General features: G+C 46.1%; 1 protein-coding gene across 1 annotated transcript in view; it reads left to right on the top strand.

The window, feature by feature from the left end:
* The window catches only part of LOC139260488 (piezo-type mechanosensitive ion channel component 2-like), an 851,737-nt gene extending 827,909 nt beyond the window's left edge, over nucleotides 1-23,828 (top strand). Inside the window, exons 53-56 of the mRNA XM_070877017.1 lie at nucleotides 11,085-11,201; nucleotides 17,391-17,470; nucleotides 19,245-19,437; nucleotides 23,576-23,828. Coding sequence (XP_070733118.1) covers nucleotides 11,085-11,201; nucleotides 17,391-17,470; nucleotides 19,245-19,437; nucleotides 23,576-23,828 — 643 coding nt within the window. The remainder of the gene's footprint in view (nucleotides 1-11,084; nucleotides 11,202-17,390; nucleotides 17,471-19,244; nucleotides 19,438-23,575) is intronic.
* The last annotated feature ends 425 nt before the right edge of the window (nucleotides 23,829-24,253 follow it).

Here is a 24,253-nt window from a genome sequence, read left to right as displayed (position 1 = left end):
TCCCTTCCTAGCTGCTTGCTGCACCTGCATGTTTGCTTTTAATGACGGTTGTACAAGGACACCCAGGTCCCTTTGTACATTGACATTTCCCAAGCTATCACCATTTAAATAATACTTTGTCTTTATGTTTTTCCTACCAAAGTGGATAACTTCACATTTCTCCACGTTATACTGCATCTGCCATGTGTTTGCCCACTCACTCAATCTATTTAATCGCCTTGCAGTGTCTTTGCATCCTCCTCGCAACTCACAATCCCACCGAGTTTTGTGGTCATCAGCAAACTTGAAAATATTACATTTGGTTCCCTCATTCAAATCATTTATATATATTGTGAATTGCTGGGGCTCAAGCACTGATCTCTGTGGTACCCCACTAGTCACTGCCCGCCGCCCCGAAAAAGATCAGTTTATTCCTACTCTCTGTTTCCTGTCAGTTAACTAATTTTCAATCCATGCCAATATATTACTTCCAATCCTATGTGCTTTAATTTTGACACTAACCTCTTATGTGGGATTTTATCAAAGGCCTTTTGAAAATCCAAATACACTACATCCACTGGTTCTCCCTTATCTATTCTATCAATTACATCCTCAAAAAACTCCGATTTTCCTTTCATAAATCCATGTTGACTTTGTCTAATCCCATTGATATTTTGTAAGTGTCCCATTATCACATCCTTTATAATAGACTCTAGCATTTTCCATCACATTTTCCCTACTTCTGATGTTAGACCAACTGGTCTGTAGTTCCCTGTTTTCTTTCTCCTTTTATAATATTGAGGTTACGTTTGCCACCTTCCAATCTGCAGGAACTGTTCCATAATCTATAGAATTTTGGAAGATGACATCCAATGCATCCACTATTTCCATGGCTACCTCTTTTAGTACTCTGGGATGCAGATTATGAGGCCCTGGGGATTTATCGGCCTTCAGTCCCATTAGTTTCTCCAGCACTATTTTCTTACTAATAATCATTTCCTTTAATTCCTCTTACTCATTCGACTCTTGATTCCCTAGCATTTCTGGGACATTATTTGTGTCCTCTTCCGTGAAGACAGAACCGAAGTATATATTTAATTGTTCTGCCATTTCCTTGTTCCCCATTATAAATTCTCCTGTTTCTGACTGTAAAGGACCTACATTTGTCTTCACTAATCTTTTTCTTTTTACATACTTGTAGAAATTTTTGCAGTGGGTTTTTAAGGGCCCAAATTTCCCCATGAGTTGCACTGTTTTTTTTGGTGTAACTTGATTTTTCTGGTGTATCATTTTAGTTGCAAATATGGCCATTTAATTTGCGCCAGTGTAAGTGAGTTAGTAGGTTTTTTGTTAGGTCAGGCTTTTTTTCCCAGCAACTTATACCATTTATGCCAATTTGGCCAGAAAAGAGTTGTACTAAACTAACTTAGGGAAGCGTATGTGTCCACTTTTTTCCCCACAGAAAGACCTTACGTACAGTTAAGGAATCAGCGCAAGCACCAAAAATGTAATAAGCAATTAATTAACAAATAAAATAGAAGGAACCCTGCACCTAAAGCACCAAGATCAAAGTAATAAACAATCAATAAATAACAAATAAAAAAATAGAAGGAACCCTGCCCCTAAAGCACCAAAATCAATCAGTAAATAACAAATAAAAAATAGAACTCTTACCTTAGGGAATGCAGTGGGCTGGGGAAATTAAATCTAGGAGTAATAAAGGTGTGGAGAAAGGTTTTGATGGCAATGGGACTAAAAGTACGCACAGATGCAGAAAAAGATGAAACGGGTTGGGGGGGAGGGTGCGAGGGAGGGGAAAGGCTGGGCTCGGCTGCATCTTTATAAAGTAGAATTCAAACTGGTTTGTTGTTTGTCCCTCAGTTGGCCTCCATAAAATGGGACTGCACATGGTCTTCATAGGCAGCTTGTCTGTTCTCTGGAAAGGTCCTTTGGTACACTGGACACTCGGAAACAAAGTGTTTCATAATGTGCTGCTTGAAATCAAAGTCCTCCAGGTTGAGCGGGAAGACAACCTCACACACTGGGCACTTTTGGCTGTCAATGCTCTCCTCTTTGGTGTCCTGTGAATTCTCTTTGCCATCCTGGCTCTCCATCAAGTCAACGCTCGCACCAGTCTGCGATCCTTCGGTATCAAAGTGTGCGGCAGGCCACTCGGCCCAGGATAGGGATGGCGTACTTCGGCCCCTCCTAAACAGCCTGCAGCGTGTGTTTGCCGAAACGGCCTGCCAGGAGCCACTGCCCCTGCGTGCAGACTCTAGAGCGCATATGCAGAGGCCGAGGCACAATTTTCAGCGCCGGGACCTAGCTCCGCCCCCCCCATCTTTCTTCTGCGCCACGCCAGCCCCACAGATGGCCCGAGAATCGGCCAAGATCGTACGGATTTATTTTGGCGTTGCTTCTGAGGTAAAATGTCGGCGGGGGGTTTGAAGGTGCGCCGAAAAAATTGGAGGGCCAAGTTTGGGCCCTATATTCCTTGCAAGTTTACTCTTATACTCTATTTTACCCCTCTTAATCAATCTCTTGGTCCTTTTTTGCTGAATTCGAAACTGCTCCCAATCCTCAGGCTTGTTCCTTTTTCTGGCAACTTTGTATGACTCCTCTTTGGATCTAATATTATCTTTAATTTCTTTTGTACGCCATACTTTCCTTTTGTGCTTTTGTGCCAGAAAGGAATGTATAAATGTTGCAATTCATGCATTCGTTCCTTAAATGTTAGCCATTGCTTATCCACTGTCATGCCTTTTAATTAATCTTCCCAATCTATTACACCAAATTCATTCCTCATACCTTCGTAGGTTCCTATGTTTAGATTTCGGACCCTAGTTTCGGATTGGACTACTTCACTTTCTATCTTAATAAAGAATTCAATCATGTTATGGTCACTCTCCCCTAAAGGACCACGCACAACAAGACTATTAATTAACCCCTTCTCATTGCACAATATCCAATCTAGGATAGCCTGTTGCCTAGTAGGCTCCTCAACATACTGATCTAAAAAAAATTTTTGTGCACACTCCAGAAATTCATCCTCCACAGTATTATTACTAATTTGGTTTGGCCAGGCTATGTGTAGATTAAAGTCACCACGATTACTGTAGTACCCTTGTTACATGCATCTCTAATTTCCTGTTTGATGCTGTCCCCTAAATTACCACTACTTTTTGGATGTCTATAGACAACTCCCACCAATGTTTTCTGCCCCTTGGTGCTCCTTAGCTCCACCCAGACTGATTCTACATCTTGATTTTCTGAGCCAATACCCTTTCTCACTATTGCTCTGATTTCATCCTTTACTAACAATGCCACACCTCTTCCTTTTTGCCTATCCTTCCTAAATATCGAATATTCTTGGATATTCAGTTCCAAACCCTGGTCACCCTGCAACCATGTCTCCGTAATTGCAACTATATTGTATCCATTTACATCCATTTACACTGTTAATTCATCTACTTTATTACAAATGCTTCATGCATTCAGATACAGTGCTTTTAGATATGTCCTTTTAACAGTATTAGATATCTTAACATTTTTTTGTACTATTGCCCTATTTGTCTTATCGTTACTTTTTCTTACCTGGACACTATTTGTTAGTGCACTCCTTTGTTTGTATGCTCTGTTCTTTCCTAACATAATCTGGTTATCCTTACCACAATCACTTTCCTGCATTGCTTCCTTTTCTTTTTTCTTTAGCATTCTAGATTTCTCTCCACTGGGACTGCCGCGCCCCCTACCCACCCTGTTTAGTTTAAAGCCCTAACAATTATGGGATCTCGAGCCCTTGATTTCGCCTACTGAGACGGGAGTGAGTTGGGCGACGTCCATAGCGGGGTCCCAACCTGCTGCCGGCTCCATCCCACTCTGTACAAGTGATTTTACGTTGATGTGGCTTGTTAAGCCACCCAGCAAGGTGCCCAGCCAATTAAAAGGACGCGTGTCTAACCACAATGATTTTGACAGCTCTTCTGTCAGTGTTCTGCTGCATTGAGCTTCTGCAAACACTGACAAGCCCTGCACAAAGGTGCACGGCTGCACCCAGGCTCTCCCACGACTCCCTCCATATGCTTACGGAGTGAGTCACAACACACAGGGAGGTTCTCTTCCCTTCCAATGGATGGAAGAGACCTCCCCAGGTACCCGAAAGTGAGCGCGGAGATGGCGATGCGTTAGCAAACCGTGTCCATTTGGAGGACTGCAGGCAGCATGCAAACTTTGTGCTGCCTGTTTATTTGCATGCTTGTGGAATTCAGCCCAGCGTTGAATGCAATGTGCTGCTGAGTGGCTGAACGCTCAAGTTCTTGTGACACTGGCACCAATTAAAGCTAGCCTGCACTTCTTAAAGGCAGTCTCTTAACGGGGAGGTCTATTCTGCCTGTAGATCATTATTTAATTGTATGAGGAAGACAGCGCAAAAAATCAACTCATGATAGCACAACAGGTGAGAGTACAGGTACAACATTGGCATCTATCTGGCAATGTGTAAAATTGCCCAGGTATGCCTTGTCCACAAAAAGCAGGACAAATCCAACCTGGCTAATGACCATGCTATCAGCCTAGAATCACAAAAACATGGAATGGTTACAGCACAGAAGGCGGCCATTTGGCCATCGAGCCCATGCCGGCTCTCTGCAACAGCACTTCAGCCAGTCCCACTCCCTCACCCTTTCCCTATAGCCCTGCAAATGTTTTTCCTTCGGGTACTTATCTAATTCCCTTTTGAAAGCCACAATTGAATCTGCCTCCGCCATCCTTTCAGGCAGTGCATTCCAGGTCATAACTCACTCGCTCCCAATCATCATCATAGCTATAGAGAGTGACACACATCGATAACCTACTCACCGATACTCAGTTTGGGTTCCACCGGGATCACTCAGCTCCAGATCTTATTAGAGACTTGGTGCAAACATGGACACAAGATTTGAATTCCAGAGGTTTGATATCAAGGCATCATTCGATGGAGTATGACACCAAGGAGTCCGAGTAAAACTGAAGTGAATGGGAAACTCTCCAGTGTGTGAAAGCATTCCTGGAATAAAAAAATTGGTCGTGTTTTTTTGGAGACCAATTAACTGCTGAATATTGCTGCAGGAGAGTACCATCAGGGCAGTGTCCTAGATCCAACTATCTTCAGTTGCTTCATCATAAGGTCAGAAGTGGGCAGTTCGCTAATGAATGCACAGTGTCCCGTTCCATTCGCAATTCTTCAGATAATGAAGCAGTTCATGCTTGCATGCAATAGGAACTGGATAACATCCAGGCTTGGATTCATATGTAGCAAGTAATATAACACCACACAAGTACCAGGCAATGACCCATTCCAACAAGAAAGAGCCTAACTACCTCCCTTAACATTCAATGGCATTATCATCACTCATCATCATAGGCAGTCCCTCGGAATCGAGGAAGACTTGCTTCCACTCCTGAAGTGAGTTCTTTGGTGGCTGAACAGTCCAATACTAGAGCCACAAACTCTGTCTCAGGTGGGACAGACATTCACCAAAGGAAGGGTTGGATGGGGCTGGTTTGCTATAGGCTCCTTCCGCTGCCTGCGCTTGACCTCTTCACGCTCTTGGCGTTGAGATTCGAAGAGCTCAACGCCCTCCTCGGTGCACTTTCTCCACCTCTGGCGGTCTTCGGCCAGGGACTCCCAGGTGTCAGTGGTGATGTTGCACTTTACCAGGGAGGCTTTGAGGGTGTCCTTGTAACGTTTCCGCTGCCCACCTTTGGCTCGTTTGCCGCAAAGGAGCTCCGCATAAAGCAATTGCTTAGGGAGTCTTGTGTCTGGCATGCGAACGATGTGGCCTGCCCAGCGAAGCTGATCGAGTGTGGTCAGTGCTTCAATGCTTGGGATGTTAGCCTGGATGTTGGTGCGCCTATTCTCCCAGGGGATTTGCAAGATCTTGCGGAGACATTGTTGGTAATATATCTCCAGTATTAAGTCCCCCACAATCAACATTTTGAGGGTTATCATTGACCAGAAACGTAACTAGACCAGCCACATAAATACCGTGGCTTCTCGAGCAGGTCAGAGGTTGGATAATCTCTAGTGAGTGGCTCATCTCCTGACTGCCCAAAGCCTCTCCACTACCACAAGGTACAAGTCAGATGTGAGATGGACTATTCTCCACTTGCCTTGATGGGTGCAGCTGCAAAAACACTCAAGACGTTCAGCACCATCCAGGACAAAGCAATCTGCTTGATCGATACCTCAACCACAACCTAAACATCCACCCCTCCACCGGCGTGCCGTGGCTGTATATCCACAGGACACACTGAAGCAACTCTCCAAGGCTTCTTCGCTAGCCAAACCTTCAATCTCCACCACCATGAGGGCAACAGGTGCAAGGGAACCCCATCACCTCCCAGTTTCCCTCCAAGTCACACACCATTCAGACTTGGAAATATATTGTTATTCTTTCATCGCGCTGGGTCAAAATCCTGGAGTTCCCTCTCTAACAGCACGGTGGAAGTACCCTCACTACAATGACTGCAGTGATTCAAGAAGAAGGTCCATCACCAAGTTTTCATGGGAAACTAGGGATGGTCAATAAATGCCGGCCTTGCCAGTGATGCCCGCATCACGTGAATGAATAATAAAAAATTATTTATTCATTACAGCTATTAGTAGTCTCTATTGAGCCTCACTCATGATTCAGGGCATTACTTGTTGAGTGCAAGTGTACCCTTCATGTTCTCACCATGCTTTTTCATAGTGAGAAGATCAAAGTGGGAACATAGGAACATAAGAACATAAGAAACAGGAACAGGAGTAGGCCATACGGCCCCTCAAGCCTGTTCCGCCATTCAATACGATCATGGCTAATCTGATCATGGACTCAGGTCCACCTCCCTGCCAGCCCCCCTTAACTCCTAATATTCCCTTATCGTTTAAGAAACTATCTATTTCTGTCTTAAATTTATTCAATGTCCCAGCTTCCACAACTCTGTGAGGCAGAGTTCCACAGATTCACAAACACTCTGAGAGAAGAAATTCCTCCTCATCTCAGTTTTAAATGTGCGGCCCCTTATTCTAAGATTTTGCCCTCTAGTTCTAGTCTCACCTATCAGTGGAAACATCCTCTCTGCATCCACCTTGTCAAGCCCCCTCATAATCTTGTACGTTTTGATAAGATCATCTCTCATTCTTCTGAATTCCAATGAGTGGAGGCCCAACCTACTCAACCTTTCCTCAAAAGACAACCCTCTCATCTCCAGAACCAACCTTGTGAACCTTCTCTGAACTGCCTCCAAAGCAGGTATATCCTTTTGTAAATATGGAAACCAAAGTATGGAAACCAAAACTGCACACAATATTCCAGTGTGGCCTCACCAATACCCTGTACAACTGTAGCAAGACTTCCCTGCTTTTATACTCCCATCCCCTTTCCGATAAAGGCCAAGATTCCATTGGCTTTCCTGATCACTTGCTGTACCTGCATACTAACCTGCAATCAAGCAGAGGCAACATGGATTTATGAAGGGGAAATCATGTTTAACTAATTTACTGGAATTCTTTGAGGATATAACGAGCATGGTGGATAGAGGTGTACCGATGAATATGGTGTATTTAAATTTCCAAAAGGCATTCGATAAGGTGCCACACAAAAGGTTACTGCAGAAGATAAAGGTACGCGGAGTCAGAGGAAATGTATTAGCATGGATCGAGAATTGGCTGGCTAACAGAAAGCAGAGAGTTGGGATAAATGGGTCCTTTTCGGGTTGGAAATCGGTGGTTAGTGGTGTGCCACAGGGATCGGTGCTGGGACCACAACTGTTTACAATATACATAGATGACCTGGAAGAGGGGACAGAGTGTAGTGTAACAAAATTTGCAGATAACACAAAGATTAGTGGGAAAGCAGGTTGTGTAGAGGACAGAGAGAGGCTGCAAAGAGATTTAGATAGGTTAAGCGAATGGGCTAAAGTTTGGCAGATGGAATACAATGCCGGAAAATGTGAGGTCATCCACCTTGGAAACAAAAACAGTAAAAGGGAATATTATTTGAATGGGGAGAAATTACAACATTCTGCGGTGCAGAGGGACCTGGGGGTCCTTGTGCATGAATCCCAAAAAGTTAGCTTGCAGGTACAGCAGGTAATCAGGAAGGCGAATGGAATGTTGGCCTTCATTGCAAGAGGGATGGAGTACAAAAGTAGGGAGGTCCTGCTGCAACTGTACAGGGTATTGGTGAGGCCGCACCTGGAGTACTGTGTGCAGTTTTGGTCACCTTACTTAAGGAAGGATATACTAGCCTTGGAGGGGGTACAGAGACGATTCACTAGGCTGATGAGGGGGTTACCTTATGATGTAGATTGAGTAGACTGGGTCTTTACTCGTTGGAGTTCAGAAGGATGAGGGGTGATCTTATAGAAACATTTAAAATAATGAAAGGGATAGACAAGATAGAGGCAGAGAGGTTGTTTCCAATGGTCGGGGAGACTAGAACTGGGGGGAACAGCCTCAAAATACGGGGGAGCCAATTTAAAACCGAGTTGAGAAGGAATTTCTTCTCCCAGAGGGTTGTGAATCTGTGGAATTCTCTGCCCAAGGAAGCAGTTGAGGCTAGCTTATTGAATGTATTCAAATCATAGATAGATAGATTTTTAACCAATAAGGGAATTAAGGGTTATGGGGAGCGGACGGGTAAGTGGAGCTTAGTCCACGGCCAGATCAGCCATGATCTTTTTGAATGGCGGAGCAGGCTCGAGGGGCTAGATGGCCTACTCCTGTTCCTAATTATTATGTTCTTATGGTCTTGTACATTACCGCCAGGCCTCGCTGTACTGCAGCACTTTGCAATCTTTCTCCATTTAAATAATAACCTGCTCTTTGATTTTTTTTCTGCATGACGTCACACTTTCCAACATTATACTCCATCTGCCAAATTTTTGCCCACTCACTTAGCCTATGTCCTTTTGCAGATTTTTTGTGTCCTCCTCACACATTGCTTTTCCTCCCATTTCACGAAATGGCAGAGACTGGTTTTGAGGCGTCCAGTTGGATTCCTGCCCCTTCGTCAGCATTGTTGGATCTCGTTCTGCTGGTCTCTGTGCTCTCACAAGATGCTGCAACTAATTTCTTTGATATAGCCACCTTCGCACAATCTGCTTTTCTTGTTTTTTGCTGGCTACATTTGCGCTCCGGATGTTTATGTTGCCCTTGAAGTGAAGGCACATGACATCATGCTTTGGCCAAGAACACTGGAATGCTGCGTAACCCTTGCCACATCATATACATTTTGTGATGTTCTTACACTCCACTGGTATGTGGCTGAACGCCTGGTGCTTAAAAAGTGAACAGCCATGGCTGGAATATGTGCCTCCTGCACTTTGTAAAGGAGGAAGCAAAAATTGAAACCACTTTTAATCAGTTTCTTGGCCTGTTTTACTACAATTATATACGGACTTGGCGAGACCACACCTGCTGTACTGTGTACAGTTTTCGTCTCCTTGCCTAAGAAAGGATACACTTGCCTTAGAGGGAGTGCAACAAAGGTTCCTGGGATGAGAGGATTGACCTATGAGGAGAGAGTGAGTAAACTAGGCTACATTCCCCAGAGTTTAGAACAATAAGAGGTGATCTCATTGAAGCACATCAGATTCTTACAGGGCTTGACAGGGTAGATGCAGGGGGGATGTTTCCCCTGGCTGGGGAGTCTAGAACCAGGGGTCACAGGCTCAGAATAAGGGGTCGGCCACTTAGGACTGAGATGAGGTGAAATGTCTTAATTCAAAGGGTTGTGGGTCTTTGTAATCCTCTACCCCAGATTGCTGTGGAGGCTCAGTTGTTGAGTATATTCAAGACAGAGGTCGATAGATTATTGGATACTAAGGGAATCGCGGGATATCGGGATGGTGTGGGATGGTGGAGTTGAGGTAAAAGATCGGCCATGATCTATTGAATGGTGGAGCAGGTTTGAAGTGCCGAATGGCCTACACATGCTCCTATTTCTTATGTTCTTGTGTTCTTATGTTGAATCTCTTAGGTAGGCTATTTCTTCAGCTCACCATTTTGCTGAACTGTTGAATACTGTAATTTTCAGTCTCCAGTGGAGTCTTCATCTCCACCTCTGGTGTTTCAATGATGGCCACCTGTCACAGGCTGTTCATCCTGCTGCTGGTAGTATATTGGTAGACCATATGCATCTTCTGGCCATTGTATTAATTGAGCATTCATGTTCTTGATAATAGTGTACTGTATAAGAATATCCCCTCAGGGTAGTCAATGGTGGCCTGTAATTCGTGTATTCGGTTCATAACTCTAGAGAGGGGAGAGAAGAGCTCGGAGGTCAGGAACTCAGGGGGAGAAGGTCAGGGACTCGGGGAGAGACGGTCAGGAGCTTGGGGTGGGGAGGAGGGTGTGGTGTTAGAGCACGGAGAGAACAGTGGGGATGGTGGAAGAACGTGATCCAGGTCTGAGGGGGGAGGAGGTGGAATGAGTGCGATAACATGATCCAGATAGGAAGATGGATCACATTCTCCCCCCCCCCTCTGTTAGATATGGATCACGTTCTTCCAATTGGCTGAATTAGTGAACCCTTCTCACACACAGGGCAGGTGAATGGCCTCTCCCAGTATGAACTCGCTGGTGTATCAAAAGGTTGGTACACACACGGACCCCACATACGCAGACCCCACGTATACAGACTCCAAACATACAGACCCCACACAGGGTCCCTTTATTCAGAATTAAAGAATTTGTATCACTTCCAGAAGGAAAAAAAACATAAAACTCCAAAAATTTAATTAAGCCACCATTTAGAGTATAAAGTATTTTGTTTTATCAGCCAAGGACAACTATAATTACAATTGCAAAAATTCTATTAACAGAGGATCTTCACAAAGCTAACTATGCTTCCACATTCTGTAGTCTGGCAAGACTGGAACAAATTACACATTGTAGGCTTGTCTACAGCAACTAAGATCAAATTACCAGACAAACTGTTGGGTGTGTCTTGACCTCCAAGGGGACCAATCAGAAATCTGCTGTTGCATATAGACGCAGCCATGTTTGTTATATAACAATAGGTAGCTTTCACTGTTCAACTTGTACATTTCAATCAGCTTTCAGTACTTTCAATTCACAGGGATAGCACTATTGGTGGAAAATCTGAAATTGCTTCTAATAAATTCTCAACTGAGCTTCCATTGAAGACCAAAACAGAGCTTGCTGCATTGTTGGAAGGAAAAGAGGTCAATCCTGTGTAAGTATTTATTTCAAATTTATCTGTTTTGTCTTCTAACAATGTTGTGCAGCGCCTTGGGACGTTTTACTACATTAAAGGCGCTATATAAATAAAAGTTGTTGTTGTTGTTGTTGTGTAAATTAACCATTTTATTTTATTTAAGTTCATTACCACTACTTCATGTTCCAGCATCAGTATGTTTCCTACGAATGATCCTTATATTATTGAAGAGGTTTGAGCTTTGCTATCTAACCTTCGTGGAAAAATTGCTATGTACGCTATATCTTCATAGGCAGGCCTTCGAACGAGGATGACTTGCTTCCACAAGAGTTCACAGATGTTTCAATGAAGGACCCGATGTTCCAGTCCTGAACTCTAATTGAGGGGGGTGGAAGATGCCTGTACGTGGATTTTTTTTAACGTGTGGTGACCGTTGCATATCAGCCACCACATGTGCTTGACAGAGCTAGACCTTTATCCAGTGGTAAGGGTTGAACCAGGACGACTGGAGACCAGCTCTGCTGCACGGACCTAGTGCGCACACATATCACAGTGTGGGCAGGTCTGGGCCCTTGGCTCTTCTGGGCCCCGTACCCTCATTCACCGCACTTCGCCCACGATGTTCCAGGGCCCGGGACTCCAGCTCTATTTATTTTATTTATAACCCCGACCTGCGGTGGTGTTCTCACACAGGTCGGGGTGGCCCATGATGTTCCAGGGCCCAGCGCTCCAGCTCATATCTAACAACATGGTGAGCACATTCTTTCTGAATGTACTTACAAATACAATTCATAACCAGAGTAATTCTTTCACTAATGTCATATGACAATTAGATTTATTTACAATATAATTTGTTGATATGCTTTAGTAATTAGCACAATAAGTATACCTTGAAATTAACTTAAGGATAATGAATGGACTTAAGGGTTTTACAACAGCAGCACATTTTGTTCATATGCTATTTATGTGGAAAACGCAGACAGAGAGCATTGAGGTAGGGGCAGACAGGGGGAGCTGAGGTAGGGGCAGACAGGGGGAGCTGAGGTAGGGGCAGGCAGGGGGAGCTGAGGTAGGGGCAGACAGGGGGCACTGAGGTAGGGGCAGACAGGGAGCACTGATATAGGGGCAGACAGGGGGAGCTGAGGTAGGAACAGACAGGGGGAGCTGAGGTAGGGGCAGACAGGGGGCACTGAGGTAGGGGCAGAGAGGGGGAGCTAAGGTAGGGGCAGACAGGGGGAGCTGAGGTAGGGGCAGACAGGGGGAGCTGAGGTAGGGGCAGACAGGGGGCACTGAGGTAGGGGCAGACAGGGGGAGCTGAGGTAGGGGCAGACAGGGGGAGCTGAGGTAGGGGCAGACAGGGGGAGCTGAGGTAGGGGCAGACAGGGGGAGCTGAGGTAGGGGCAGACAGGGGTCACTGAGGTAGGGGCAGACAGGGGGAGCTGAGGTAGGGGCAGACAGGGGTCACTGAGGTAGGGGCAGACAGGGGGCACTGAGGTAGGGACAGACAGGGGGCACTGAGGTAGGGACAGACAGGGGGCACTGAGGTAGGGACAGACAGGGGGCACTGAGGTAGGGGCAGACAGGGGGCACTGAGGTAGGGACAGACAGGGGGAGCTGAGGTAGGGGCAGACAGGGGGAGCTGAGGTAGGGGCAGACAGGGGGAGCTGAGGTAGGGGCAGACAGGGGGCACTGAGGTAGGGACAGACAGGGGGCACTGAGGTAGGGGCAGACAGGGGGAGCTGTGGTAGGGGCAGACAGGGGGCACTGAGGTAGGGGCAGACAGGGGACACTGAGGTAGGGGCAGACAGGGGGAGCTGAGGTAGGGACAGACAGGGGGAGCTGAGGTAGGGGCAGACAGGGGGAGCTGAGGTAGGGGCAGACAGGGGGCACTGAGGTAGGGGCAGACAGGGGGAGCTGAGGTAGGGGCAGACAGGGGGAGCTGAGGCAGGAGCAGACAGGGGGAGCTGAGGTAGGGACAGACAGGGGGAGCTGAGGTAGGGACAGACAGGGGGCACTGAGGTAGGATCAGACAGGGGGAGCTGAGGTAGGGACAGACAGGGGGAGCTGAGGTAGGGGCAGACAGGGGGAGCTGAGGTAGGGACAGACAGGGGGAGCTGAGGTATGGACAGACAGGTGGAGCTGAGGCAGGGGCAGACAGGGGGAGCTGAGGTAGGGACAGACAGGGGGAGCTGAGGTAGGGACAGACAGGGGGAGCTGAGGTATGGACAGACAGGGGGAGCTGAGGCAGGGGCAGACAGGGGGAGCTGAGGTAGGGGCAGACAGGGGGAGCTGAGGTAGGGGCAGACAGGGGGAGCTGAGATATGGACAGACAGGGGGAGCTGAGGCAGGGGCAGACAGGGGGAGCTGAGGTAGGGACAGACAGGGGGCACTGAGGTAGGGGCAGACAGGGGGAGCTGAGGCAGGGGCAGACAAGGGGATAGCTGAGGTAGGGGCAGACAGGGGGCACTGAGGTAGGGACAGACAGGGGGCACTGAGGTAAGGGCAGACAGGGGGAGCTGTGGTAGGGGCAGACAGGGGGCACTGAGGTAGGGGCAGACAGGGGGCACTGAGGTAGGGGCAGACAGGGGGAGCTGAGGTAGGGACAGACAGGGGGAGCTGAGGTAGGGGCAGACAGGGGGAGCTAAGGTAGGGGCAGACAGGGCGAGCTGAGATAGGGGCAGACAGGGGGAGCTGAGGTAGGGGCAGACAGGGGGCACTGAGGTAGGGGCAGACAGGGGGAGCTGAGGTAGGGGCAGACAGGGGGAGCTGAGGCAGGAGCAGACAGGGGGAGCTGAGGTAGGGACAGACAGGGGGAGCTGAGGTAGGGACAGACAGGGGGCACTGAGGTAGGATCAGACAGGGGGAGCTGAGGTAGGGACAGACAGGGGGAGCTGAGGTAGGGGCAGACAGGGGGAGCTGAGGTAGGGGCAGACAGGGGGAGCTGAGGAATGGACAGACAGGGGGAGCTGAGGCAGGGGCAGACAGGGGGAGCTGAGGTATGGACAGACAGGTGGAGCTGAGGCAGGGGCAGACAGGGGGAGCTGAGGTATGGACAGACAGGGGGAGCTGAGGCAGGGGCAGACAGGGGGAGCTGAGGTAGGGACAGACAGGGGGCACTGAGGTAGGAACAGACAGGGGGAGCTGAGGTAGGGGCAGACAGGGGGAGCTGAGGCAGGGGCAGACAAGGGGATAGCTGAGGTAAAGGCAAATAGGGGTGATGTTACAGAGATGAAAGTAGGCCGTCTTTGTGATGGACTTGAAAGCTCAGCTCGAGCTCACATTGGATGCCAATGTTCTGAACAATCTGGTTCGGCCTCAGGCAATGCCTTGGGGAGTCGATGGTGAGAGCGCAGATTTTGAGGTGAGGCCAGACATGATGGCTTCAGCCTTTGCAATGTTTAGCTGGTGGAAATTGTAGCTCACTATGAATGGTTGTCAGGCAAGAAGTCTCACAGCATAGAGGCAGTGGCATAGTCAGGGGAGCTGGTTGAGAAATAGAGCTGAGTGACTTCAGCGTACAGGTTGAAGCTGACCCTGTATCTGTGGATATTGCCAAAGGTCAGCAGGTCGATGAGGAAGAGGAGGGGACTAATGGTACTATTGGAGAAAATCTGAACTGCAGCAATCTTTTCTCAATATCTTATGCTATGGTTCAGAGTTTTTCTCAAATCATTTTCTGATATTGATGACCTGACAATAATTTGCACAAGTAGGTCACTCCCCTGCAATATGCTGTATTAAATTAGCGTAGTCCAGGCTAACAATTGCCCTATTTAGCAGCATTACTGCAAGTGGAACATGCATAGAATTCCGACTCTGTTACCTGTTAGTCCAGAAGTTGGAAAACACTCGGCCCATTTAATACAGGCTAAAATTATTGGTCGCATTTAATTATAATTAGATGGCAAAGATGCAATTTTTAAAAAAATTAGATCTAAAAGCAATCCACAACAAGTTAATTTATCTTTTATCAGTGGTAGCCTTGCTCAAGACAGGAAAAAATGGTGGTGCCAGCTCTAAACTGTAGTGTAATTGCTTCATGGGATCTATGCTTAAAAAAATTCACAGCTGCACATTTGCTGTAAAGGACTAGCTGGTTTATTAGCAAAGGTTTAACAATCTAACTGAATCCTACCGGTTCATCCACCGGGTTCACAACTGCATGCTTCATTGTGGAGAACCTGGACTCAATTAACTGGGGTTTTATTGAGCCTTGTGAACATCACATGGCTGGCTAAGTCACTCACAGTGCAACAGCTCCACAACTATTTTAAGTTGAAACCATAAATCAAGTGCTTTATTAAAGGGGGGGGAGGGGGCTACTAAAACAGACACTTTAAACAAATGACACTTTTGACAGTAAACTTAATTCAAACTAAAATTTGGTTGCCGGTGGTGATGCTGCACTCCAATCCCTCTGGTGCCCACCTCTCGCGGAAGGCTGCGAGCGTACTGGTGGACACCGCGTGCTCCATCTCCAGGGACACCCTGGCTCGGATGTAACCATGGAAGAGAGGCAGGCAGTCGGGCTGAATGACCCCCTCGACCACCCGCTGCCTGGACCGGTTAATGGCCACCTTGGCCATGCCCAGGAGCAGGCCCATGAGGAGGCCTTCCCACCTGCCCACTCCGCCCCACACAGGGTGCCTAAATATCAGGAGCGTGGGGCTGAAGTGCAACCAGAATTTGAGGAGCAGCTCCTTCAAATGTTGAAAGAAGGGCTGCAATCTCACACATTGAACATAGACGTGGAACACGGACTCCTCCAGACCGCAGATATTGCAGGCGCCCTGGGAGTCTGTGAACCGACTTGAAAACCGATTGCACGGGACTGCTCCGTGCAACACCCTCCAGGCTAAGTCCCCAATAACTAAAGAGAGGACTCCTGCGTAAAGAGCACTCCACTGGGGACCCCTGCCTCCTCCAGATGGCAAGATGGTGCACGGCATGTCCGGCCACAGCCCCACAAGCCTGTGAGCATGTCCACATGTGCATAATTTGCATAAACCAGCATTGTCTTTTTGGTTCCAGCATATTTCCCTTTGTGTGGGTTTCATTACAGAGTGTTTCTTTCTGACATGCTCAGACTGAGAAATTTACTGACAAGCTTATAAAACAGCAGCAATTTATGCATATAATCCTGTTTGGTTAAAAGTAATGTCTTTGAAGATTGTCCTTAGCAACCAATTTAAATCATTTGCATGATGTAGAGGCACCAGGTGAATCCAAATGCTTTTCTCCAGAGACAGAGAATCATGAACAGCTATTGATGGAGATGGAGGAGCCCGTCTCCTATCCACCTTCTCAGCTAGGAAAAGTGTGTGGCATCTATATATCATCATCATCATAGGCAGTCTCTCGGAATCGAGGAAGACTTGCTTCCACTCCTGAAGTGGGTTCTTTGGTGGCTGAACAGTCCAATACGAGAGCCACAGATTCTGTCACAGGTGGGACAGATAGTCGTTGAGGGAAGGGGTGGATGGGACTGGTTTGCCGCACGCTCTTTCCGCTGCCTGCGCTTGATTTCTGCATGCTCTCGGCGATGAGACTCGAGGTGCTCAGCGCCCTCCCAGATGCACTTACTCCACTTGGGGCAGTCTTGGGCCAGGGACTCCCAGGTGTCAGTGGGGACGTCACACTTTACCAGGAGGGTGTCCTTGTAGCGTTTCCACTGCCCACTTTTGGCTCGTTTGCCGTGAAGGAGCTCCGAGTAGAGCACTTGCTTTGGGAGTCCAGTGTCTGGCCTGCGGACTATGTGGTCTGCCCAGCGGAGCTGATCGAGTGTGGTCAGTGCTTCAATGCTGGGGATGTTAGCCTGAATGAGGACACTGATGTTGGTGCGCCTGTCCTCCCAGGGGATTTGTAGGATCTTGCGGAGACATCATTGGTGATATTTCTCCAGCAACTTGAGGTATCTACTGTACATGGTCCATGTCTCTGAGCCTATACAGGAGGGCAGGTATTACTACAGCCCTGTAGACCATGAACTTGGTGGCAGTTTTGAGACGACACTGAACACCGAACCTTTATTTCATAAGTAAATAAACTTACCAAGGAGACTTGCAAGCAGCACCCTCTGCTGGTGAACAGTGTAATTTTCTAGGGCAGTGAAAAAATTCAACACCTGCATTATTTATATTATTAAGCAGCAAGTGTCTTGTTGTATTTGCTAAACTATACATGAATAAAAATATTTTTATTTTACAGAACGATTGGAAAAATATTTCCAAATTACATTAGGGCTCACAGTGATTCTAATACTAAACCTGTGAGGCAGCTTTATGAAAGTAAGTGTGCATTTGAAATGTTTAATACTTTACTGTATGAACATGCATAAATATATGAATACAATGAAACACAGGAAATGAGTAACTGAGTAACCAACACTTGAAACTAAAGTGTTGGCTAGGGATTTCCTCAGAGCTGCTCTCACTTTACCTTGTAACTTCTCAGAAATACAGCACATTTAGACAGGGTTTCTGCCACTTCAGGGGAAGTTACATAAGGAATAGGAGGGAGAGATTGAGTAGACTAGGCCTATTTTCTCTAGAGTTTAGAAGAATGAGAGGTGATCTCATTGCAACATACAAAATTCTTACAGGGCTTGACAGAGTAGATGCAGGGAGGATGTTTCCTTTGGCTGAGGAGTCTAGAACCAGGGGTCACAGTCTCAGAATAAAGGGTCAGCCATTTAGGACTGAGATGAGGAGAAACTTCTTCACTCAGAGAGTGGTGAATCTTTGGAATTCTCTACCTCAGAGGGCCGTGAACACTCAGTCTTTTGAGTATATTCAAGACAGAGATGGATAGAGATCGATAAAGGCATCAAGGGATATGGGATAGTGCAGGAAAGTGGAGTTGAGGTAGAAAATCAGCCGTGATCTCATTGAATGGCTGAGTAGGCTCGAGGTGCCGAATGGCCTTCTCTTGCTCCTAATTCTTAAGTTCTTAGGTTCTTGGGCACTAAGGGAATCATATCAATCTTAGCCTTGAATATACTCAATGACTGAGCATCCACAGCCCACCGGGGTAGAGAATTCCAAAGATTCACAACCCTCTGAGTGAAGAAATGTCTCCTCATCTCAGTCCTAAATGGCCGACCCCTTATCCTGAGACTGTGACCCCCTAGTTCTAGACTGTCCAGCCAGGGCAAGCAGCCTCTTAGCATCTACCCTGTCAGACCCTCAAAGAATTTTATACATTTCAATGAGATCATCTCTCATTGTTCTAAATGCCAGAGAATATCGACCCATTCTACTCAATCTTACAGCAATGAGGCAGGAGCAGTTCTGAGGAGATATCTGATCAGTGTTCCAATTCTATTGATATACAAATAAAAGTTGTTGTTGTTGTTGTTGATATTTGACTCTAAAATGACTTCTGTTATTACCCTTAAAAAAAAATGCATCTAATTCCTGTAAAAAGCCGTGCCTCATTAGTTATGAAAACATTTTAAACTGTTCAGTTAGCCAAACAGTTTTCCGTATGTGACAAATATCCAACTTGGATTATTTTGTATGTAGTTTCCTTTTATTAAAAAATAAATGCCATCCTGTGCATTCTTCCTCCATGACTGTATTGAAATCACTGCACCTTCTCCTTCTCAAACTGCATCTTTTCAAGGCCTTCAAATATAATTTTTTTTATTCATTCCCGGGATGTGGGTATCGCTGGTGAGGCTGCTATTAATTGGCTATCCCTTGTACCCATTGAGAAAGTAGGGGTCTGCCACCTTCTTGAAGTGTTGCAGTCCACGTGGTGATTTTTTGCAGCAGTTGATGCAACTGACTGGTTTACTGAGCCGCTTCAGAGGGCAATGAAGAGTCAGCAACGTGGCACAATTTCTTAACTCCCATAGTCTCTTTTTTCATATTACAGTCTTCATATTCTAAAACCAAGCTCGACATTACCTAATCACTGATACGTTTTTTTACTATTTTCAGTCTTGAGGGGGCATCCTGAAATGCTGGCTATGGCCTTTTATTCTTCACGATATAATATATTGATGAAAATGTGTAACTTTTTCAATCTGATGTTCCGTATTGTACATTTCCTCAATAGATAACGTTGACTACTGTGAACTCGTTGTAACACTGGTTCAGAAAAAAGAAAACCATACAGTGCTCTTTCAGGAATGGTGGACTGTTGATCAGTCCACAAAGTTCCACAGAAATGATGGAAAGGAAAGCTTAGAACTTATTGTATTCAGTGATAAAATTAGCCCTCCAAGCCTTGGGTTCCTTGCTGGCTACGGGTAAGACAACAATTTTACTTTCTTTACATTTGATACATTTTTAAATGCATTTTTGTTATGAACCATCAGTTAATTAACGATGGCTTTGAATTTTTTCGCGACCTTCACACGTACGCCATTATTATTCTGTAAAAACATGTGTCAACCTTGGCTCAGTGGGTAGCACAATCGTCTGAGTCAGAAGGTTTTGGGTTCAAGTCCCACTCCATGGACTTGAACACAAAAATCTAAGCTGACACTCCAGTGCAGCGCCGAGGGAGCGCTGCACTGTCGGAGGTGCTGTCTTTGAGATGAGACATTAAACCGAGGCCCCGTCTGCCCTCTTAGGTGGACATAAAGATCTCACAGCATCATTTCGAAGAAGAGCAGAGGTGTTATCAATGCCCCCTGGTTGTTGATCCCTCTGCTATGGGAAATAGGACTTCCGTATCCATTCTATCTAGGCCACTCATAATTTTATACACCTCTGTGCTGTAACACTTTGAAATTTTTCTCCATTTAAATTATAATTTGCTTTTCTATTTTTTCTGCCAAAGTGGATAACCTCACATTTTCCCATATTTTACTCCATCTGCCAAATTTTTGCCCACTCAATTAGCCTGTCTATATCCCTTTGCAAACTTTTTGTATCCTCGTCACAATTTGCTTTCCCACCCATCTTTGTATCATCAGCAAATTTGGCTCCATTACACTCGGCCCCTTCATCCAAGTCATTAATATAGATTGTAAACAGTTAAGGCTCCAGCACCGATCCCTGCAGCACCCTATTAGTTACTAAAGTGACCCATTTATCCTGACTCTGTTTTCTGTTAGTTAGCCAATCCTCTATCCATGCTAATATATTACCCCCAACCCTGTGAACTTTTATCTTGTGCCATAACCTTTTATGAGGCATCTTATCGAATATCTTCTGGAAATCCAAATACATCACATCTACTGGTTCCCCCTTATCCACCCTTCTCGTTACATCCTCAAAGAACTCCAGAACATTTGTCAAACATGATTTCCCTTTCATAAAACCAAGATAACTCTGCTTGATTGAATTATGATTTTTCAAATGTCCCGCCACTGCTTCCTTAATAATGGACTCCAGCATTTTCCCAATGACAGATGTTAGGCTAACTGGTCTATAGATCACTGCTTTTTGTTTGCCTCCTTTTTTAAATAGGGGCGTTATATTTGTGGTTTTCCAATCCACTGGGACCACCCCAGACTCTAGGGAATTTTGGTAGATTGCAACCAATGCATCCACTATCTCTGCAGCCACTTCTTTTAAGACCCTAGGATGTAAGCCATCAGGTCCAGGGGACTTGTCTCCTTTTGGTCTAATTATTTTACCGAGTACTACTTCTTTAGTTGTAGTGATTGTATTAAGTTCCTCCCTCACTATAGCCCCTTGATTATCCACTATTGGGATGTGTTTAGTGTCTTCTACCATGAAGACCGATACAAAATATTTGTTCAACGTCTCTGCCATTTCCCTGTTCTCCATTATTATTTCCCCAGTCTCATCCTCTAAGGGACTAGCATTTACTTTAGCCACTCTTTTCCTTTTTATGTACCTGTAGTAACTCTTACTGTCTGTTTGTATATTTATCATTTTTTAGTCATTCTTTGCTGGCTTTTAAAAGTTTCCCAATCCTCTGGTCTCCCACTAGTCTTGGCCACATTGTATGCCCTTGATCTCAATTTGATACTATCCCTTATTTCTTTAGTTAGCCATGGATAGTTATCCCTTCTCTTACAGTTTTTCCTTCTCATTGGGATATATTTTTGTTGCAAGTTATGAAATATCTTCTTAAACGTCTGCCACTGCTCATCAACTGTCCCATACTTTAATCTATTTTCCCAGTCCACTTTAGCCAACTCTGCCTTCATACCTTTGTAGTCTCTTTTATTGAAGCTTAGGACACTGGTTTGAGATCCAACTTTCTCACCCTCCAACCGAATTTAAAATTCAACCATGTTATGGTCACTCATTCCTAGAGAATCCTTTACTAGGAGATCCTTTACTAGGAGATCATTTATTAATTCTGTCTCATTAAACAGTACCAGATAGATCTAAGATAGCCTACTCCCTGGTTGGTTCCGCAACGAACTGTTCAAGGAAACTATCCTGGATATACTCTTATGAACTCTTCCTCAAGGCTACCCTGGCCAATTTGCTTTGTCCAGTCAATATGAAGGTTAAAATTGTCCATGATTATTGCCATTCCTTTTTTACAAGTCTTTGTCCAACCAGTGGTGTATTCACTATTTTCAATAGTCCAAAATTCCACGCCATTTTGGGTATGAGTGCGGCAGGAGATTTTGACCCACATTCACCCCCGCCCCCACAGTGAGTGCTTCTCAAGAGCCAGTATGGCATTCCCTTTGCGTGAAATTATGATGGAGGAGGAGCAGTAGCGCATGAAGGAAAAGAGAGTGAGGCTTGTGTTTTAAGGAAGCTGCATCCAGCAAGAACATCTCCTCAGTAAGGCCTTCGTACGATCTGTGTTGCTTGCATATTGTATTGGGAGGGTAACTATTTGTGAGCTGCGTCCTCCTTCAATGTGACCTGATTGTTCCATCTTGTACTGTCCCTACTCTGTGATAATGACATACAATGGTATGTAGCGATTGTCATCTGCTCTTTGAGAAGCCCTCACTATGCATAATGATAGGACCAAAAATCTGCTGCTGGTATCAGGTGCAGTTAGCAGCAAGTCCAGGTCTGTGTCGGCAGAATGGCAAAAGATTTTCTGGAAATCTCCCCGTGATCTCCAGCGCCTTCTTCATGTAAGGGGCGAGCTCTTTTACACTGTGGTTGCCCCTCCGAAGTCCTGTGTCTCTCAAGCATTGTGCGCAAGCATCTCCTGCAACAAGGTTGAGTGAATTAGGTGAAAGGGTAGCAATTCGCCTATCTCCCAGGAGGCAACTGAAAGTTGATGCAAGAGATGTGGTGGTATCAGCTTGTTGGAAGGGAGGAAGGATTCTAAGGGTGCATGTGAGTGCCTTTAGGGTAGATGGGCAGCTACGTCATGTGATGGTGAGGAACACAAGAGCAGAAAGGATGAAATTGCCATATGTATTTTGTGAGCTAGGAAGAATCGGGTGACGACAAACAATGTGCAGAAAAAAAAGACCCATTTCACAGTCGGAAGTTCTGGGCTAAGAAATTCGGGTGCGCCCATTTCTGGGCAAGCGGGGGGGCGCCGGGTGTGATCCCTGCACCAGAATGGTATGGCCCCAACCATCCTGGTTATTGGGCTCCGGGCCTAATTTCCATGAAACGGGCAAGCTGCGGAGAGCAGGAGGTAGCTCCATAAAATGTTCCAGAATCCGGACCAGACAACCCTGACAATCTCGGGGTCCTGCTGCCGCTTGCCTTGCCACCGCTGCCCTTACCGCGGTGCCCGCCCACGCGAACACCTCCTTGGCGGGCCCTGCACGACAGCATCCTTGGCGGGTCCTGCCCGATGACATCATTGGGGGGGGGGGGGCCGGCCCGCCTGAACAGCTCCTCGGCGGGAATCCCTCCCACCCTTTCTGACGTTCCGAAATCCAGAAATACCCGAACCTGGGCTCGGGTGTTTCCGGATTCGTGACGTCAAGAAACAAATCCGGAAAAGCCTGGAATCCGGAACGACCTCGGTCCCACGGGTTCCGGATTTTAGGCGCTGCACCTGTAACCGAGGACGAGATCGGTAGCTGGGTGGGGGAGATCAGTGGGGAACGGGGGAGCGTGAGTGTGGCGGCATCTCCAATTCAGGTAAGGATATTTTTTTCAAGCTTACCATGTTCGTTGTGGCCTGCCAGCCTGGTCTTCCTAAGTGCAGCTGTCGTTGGCTGTCTCAGAGTAAACCAATCTTGCAGTGGAGATCTCAAACAGGTGTTTGGGCCAGAATCCAAAGAGATTAATGCCTGTTTCAGGCATAGGCACTGTGTGCTGTTTTTGTGGCCTTTATCAATATGGCAAGTGGCGAATTTCTTGCCTTAATGAGCGTGTGCTTCCTGCCCACCATGTTAGAAGTTTAGGAGGCCTTTTAGTGCCCTAAACACGTGAGTTGCACAGCCCAATTTCAACTTAAAAAAAATCTTTGCAGAATTTCCTTTGGTTTTCGTGATTTTTTTAAATGTTATTTTCCTTACTTTTCAGCATTATGGGTCTGTACGCATCAGTTGTGCTGGTCATTGGAAAGTTTGTACGCGAGTTCTTCAGTGGGATCTCTCACACCATCATGTTCGAAGAGCTGCCAAACGTGGACCGAATTTTGAAACTATGCACAGATATCTTCCTGGTTCGTGAGACTGGAGAGCTGGAATTGGAGGAGGATATGTATTGCAAGCTCATCTTCTTGTACAGATCACCAGAGACTATGATCAAATGGACACGCGAAAAGACAAAGTGACCACTTCTGCTGACCTGGATGTAGAATTTTTTTTTTTTTTGAAGAGCTAAAAGAAAAAAAAGCACAATTTCACCGAAAAGTCGAGCTAGTCACAGTTAGGTGACAGCAGCTTTTCCTTATGGAGCCCAGGCAGTTGCATGTTCCTTAAGTCCTCTCTGCCTACAGTCTCTCTGCTGACTATAAAGACTGGTGTTTGTTCTATCATTCAGTACCAGTTATGGAAACGATTCTGCGTCGTAACTGAATCCAGTTTCTTTCAATTTTTAGTCGGCCAAAATCAGGGCTTCCGAAACGCTTATGTTCCTTGCAGGTATCATCTGTATCAATCCTTTGTATTTTCTTTATGTGATGCAATGATTTTGGGGTCATGCAATCTGCTGTCATTACCATCCAGTTACAGAGGAACAAGGCCTGGTGTGATCCAA

Source organism: Pristiophorus japonicus, chromosome 1 (genome assembly GCF_044704955.1).
Source record: "Pristiophorus japonicus isolate sPriJap1 chromosome 1, sPriJap1.hap1, whole genome shotgun sequence".
NCBI lineage: Eukaryota > Metazoa > Chordata > Chondrichthyes > Pristiophoridae > Pristiophorus > Pristiophorus japonicus.
The sequence above is the reverse complement of the archived record's forward strand: the minus strand, read 5'-3'. Positions and strand labels throughout refer to the sequence as shown.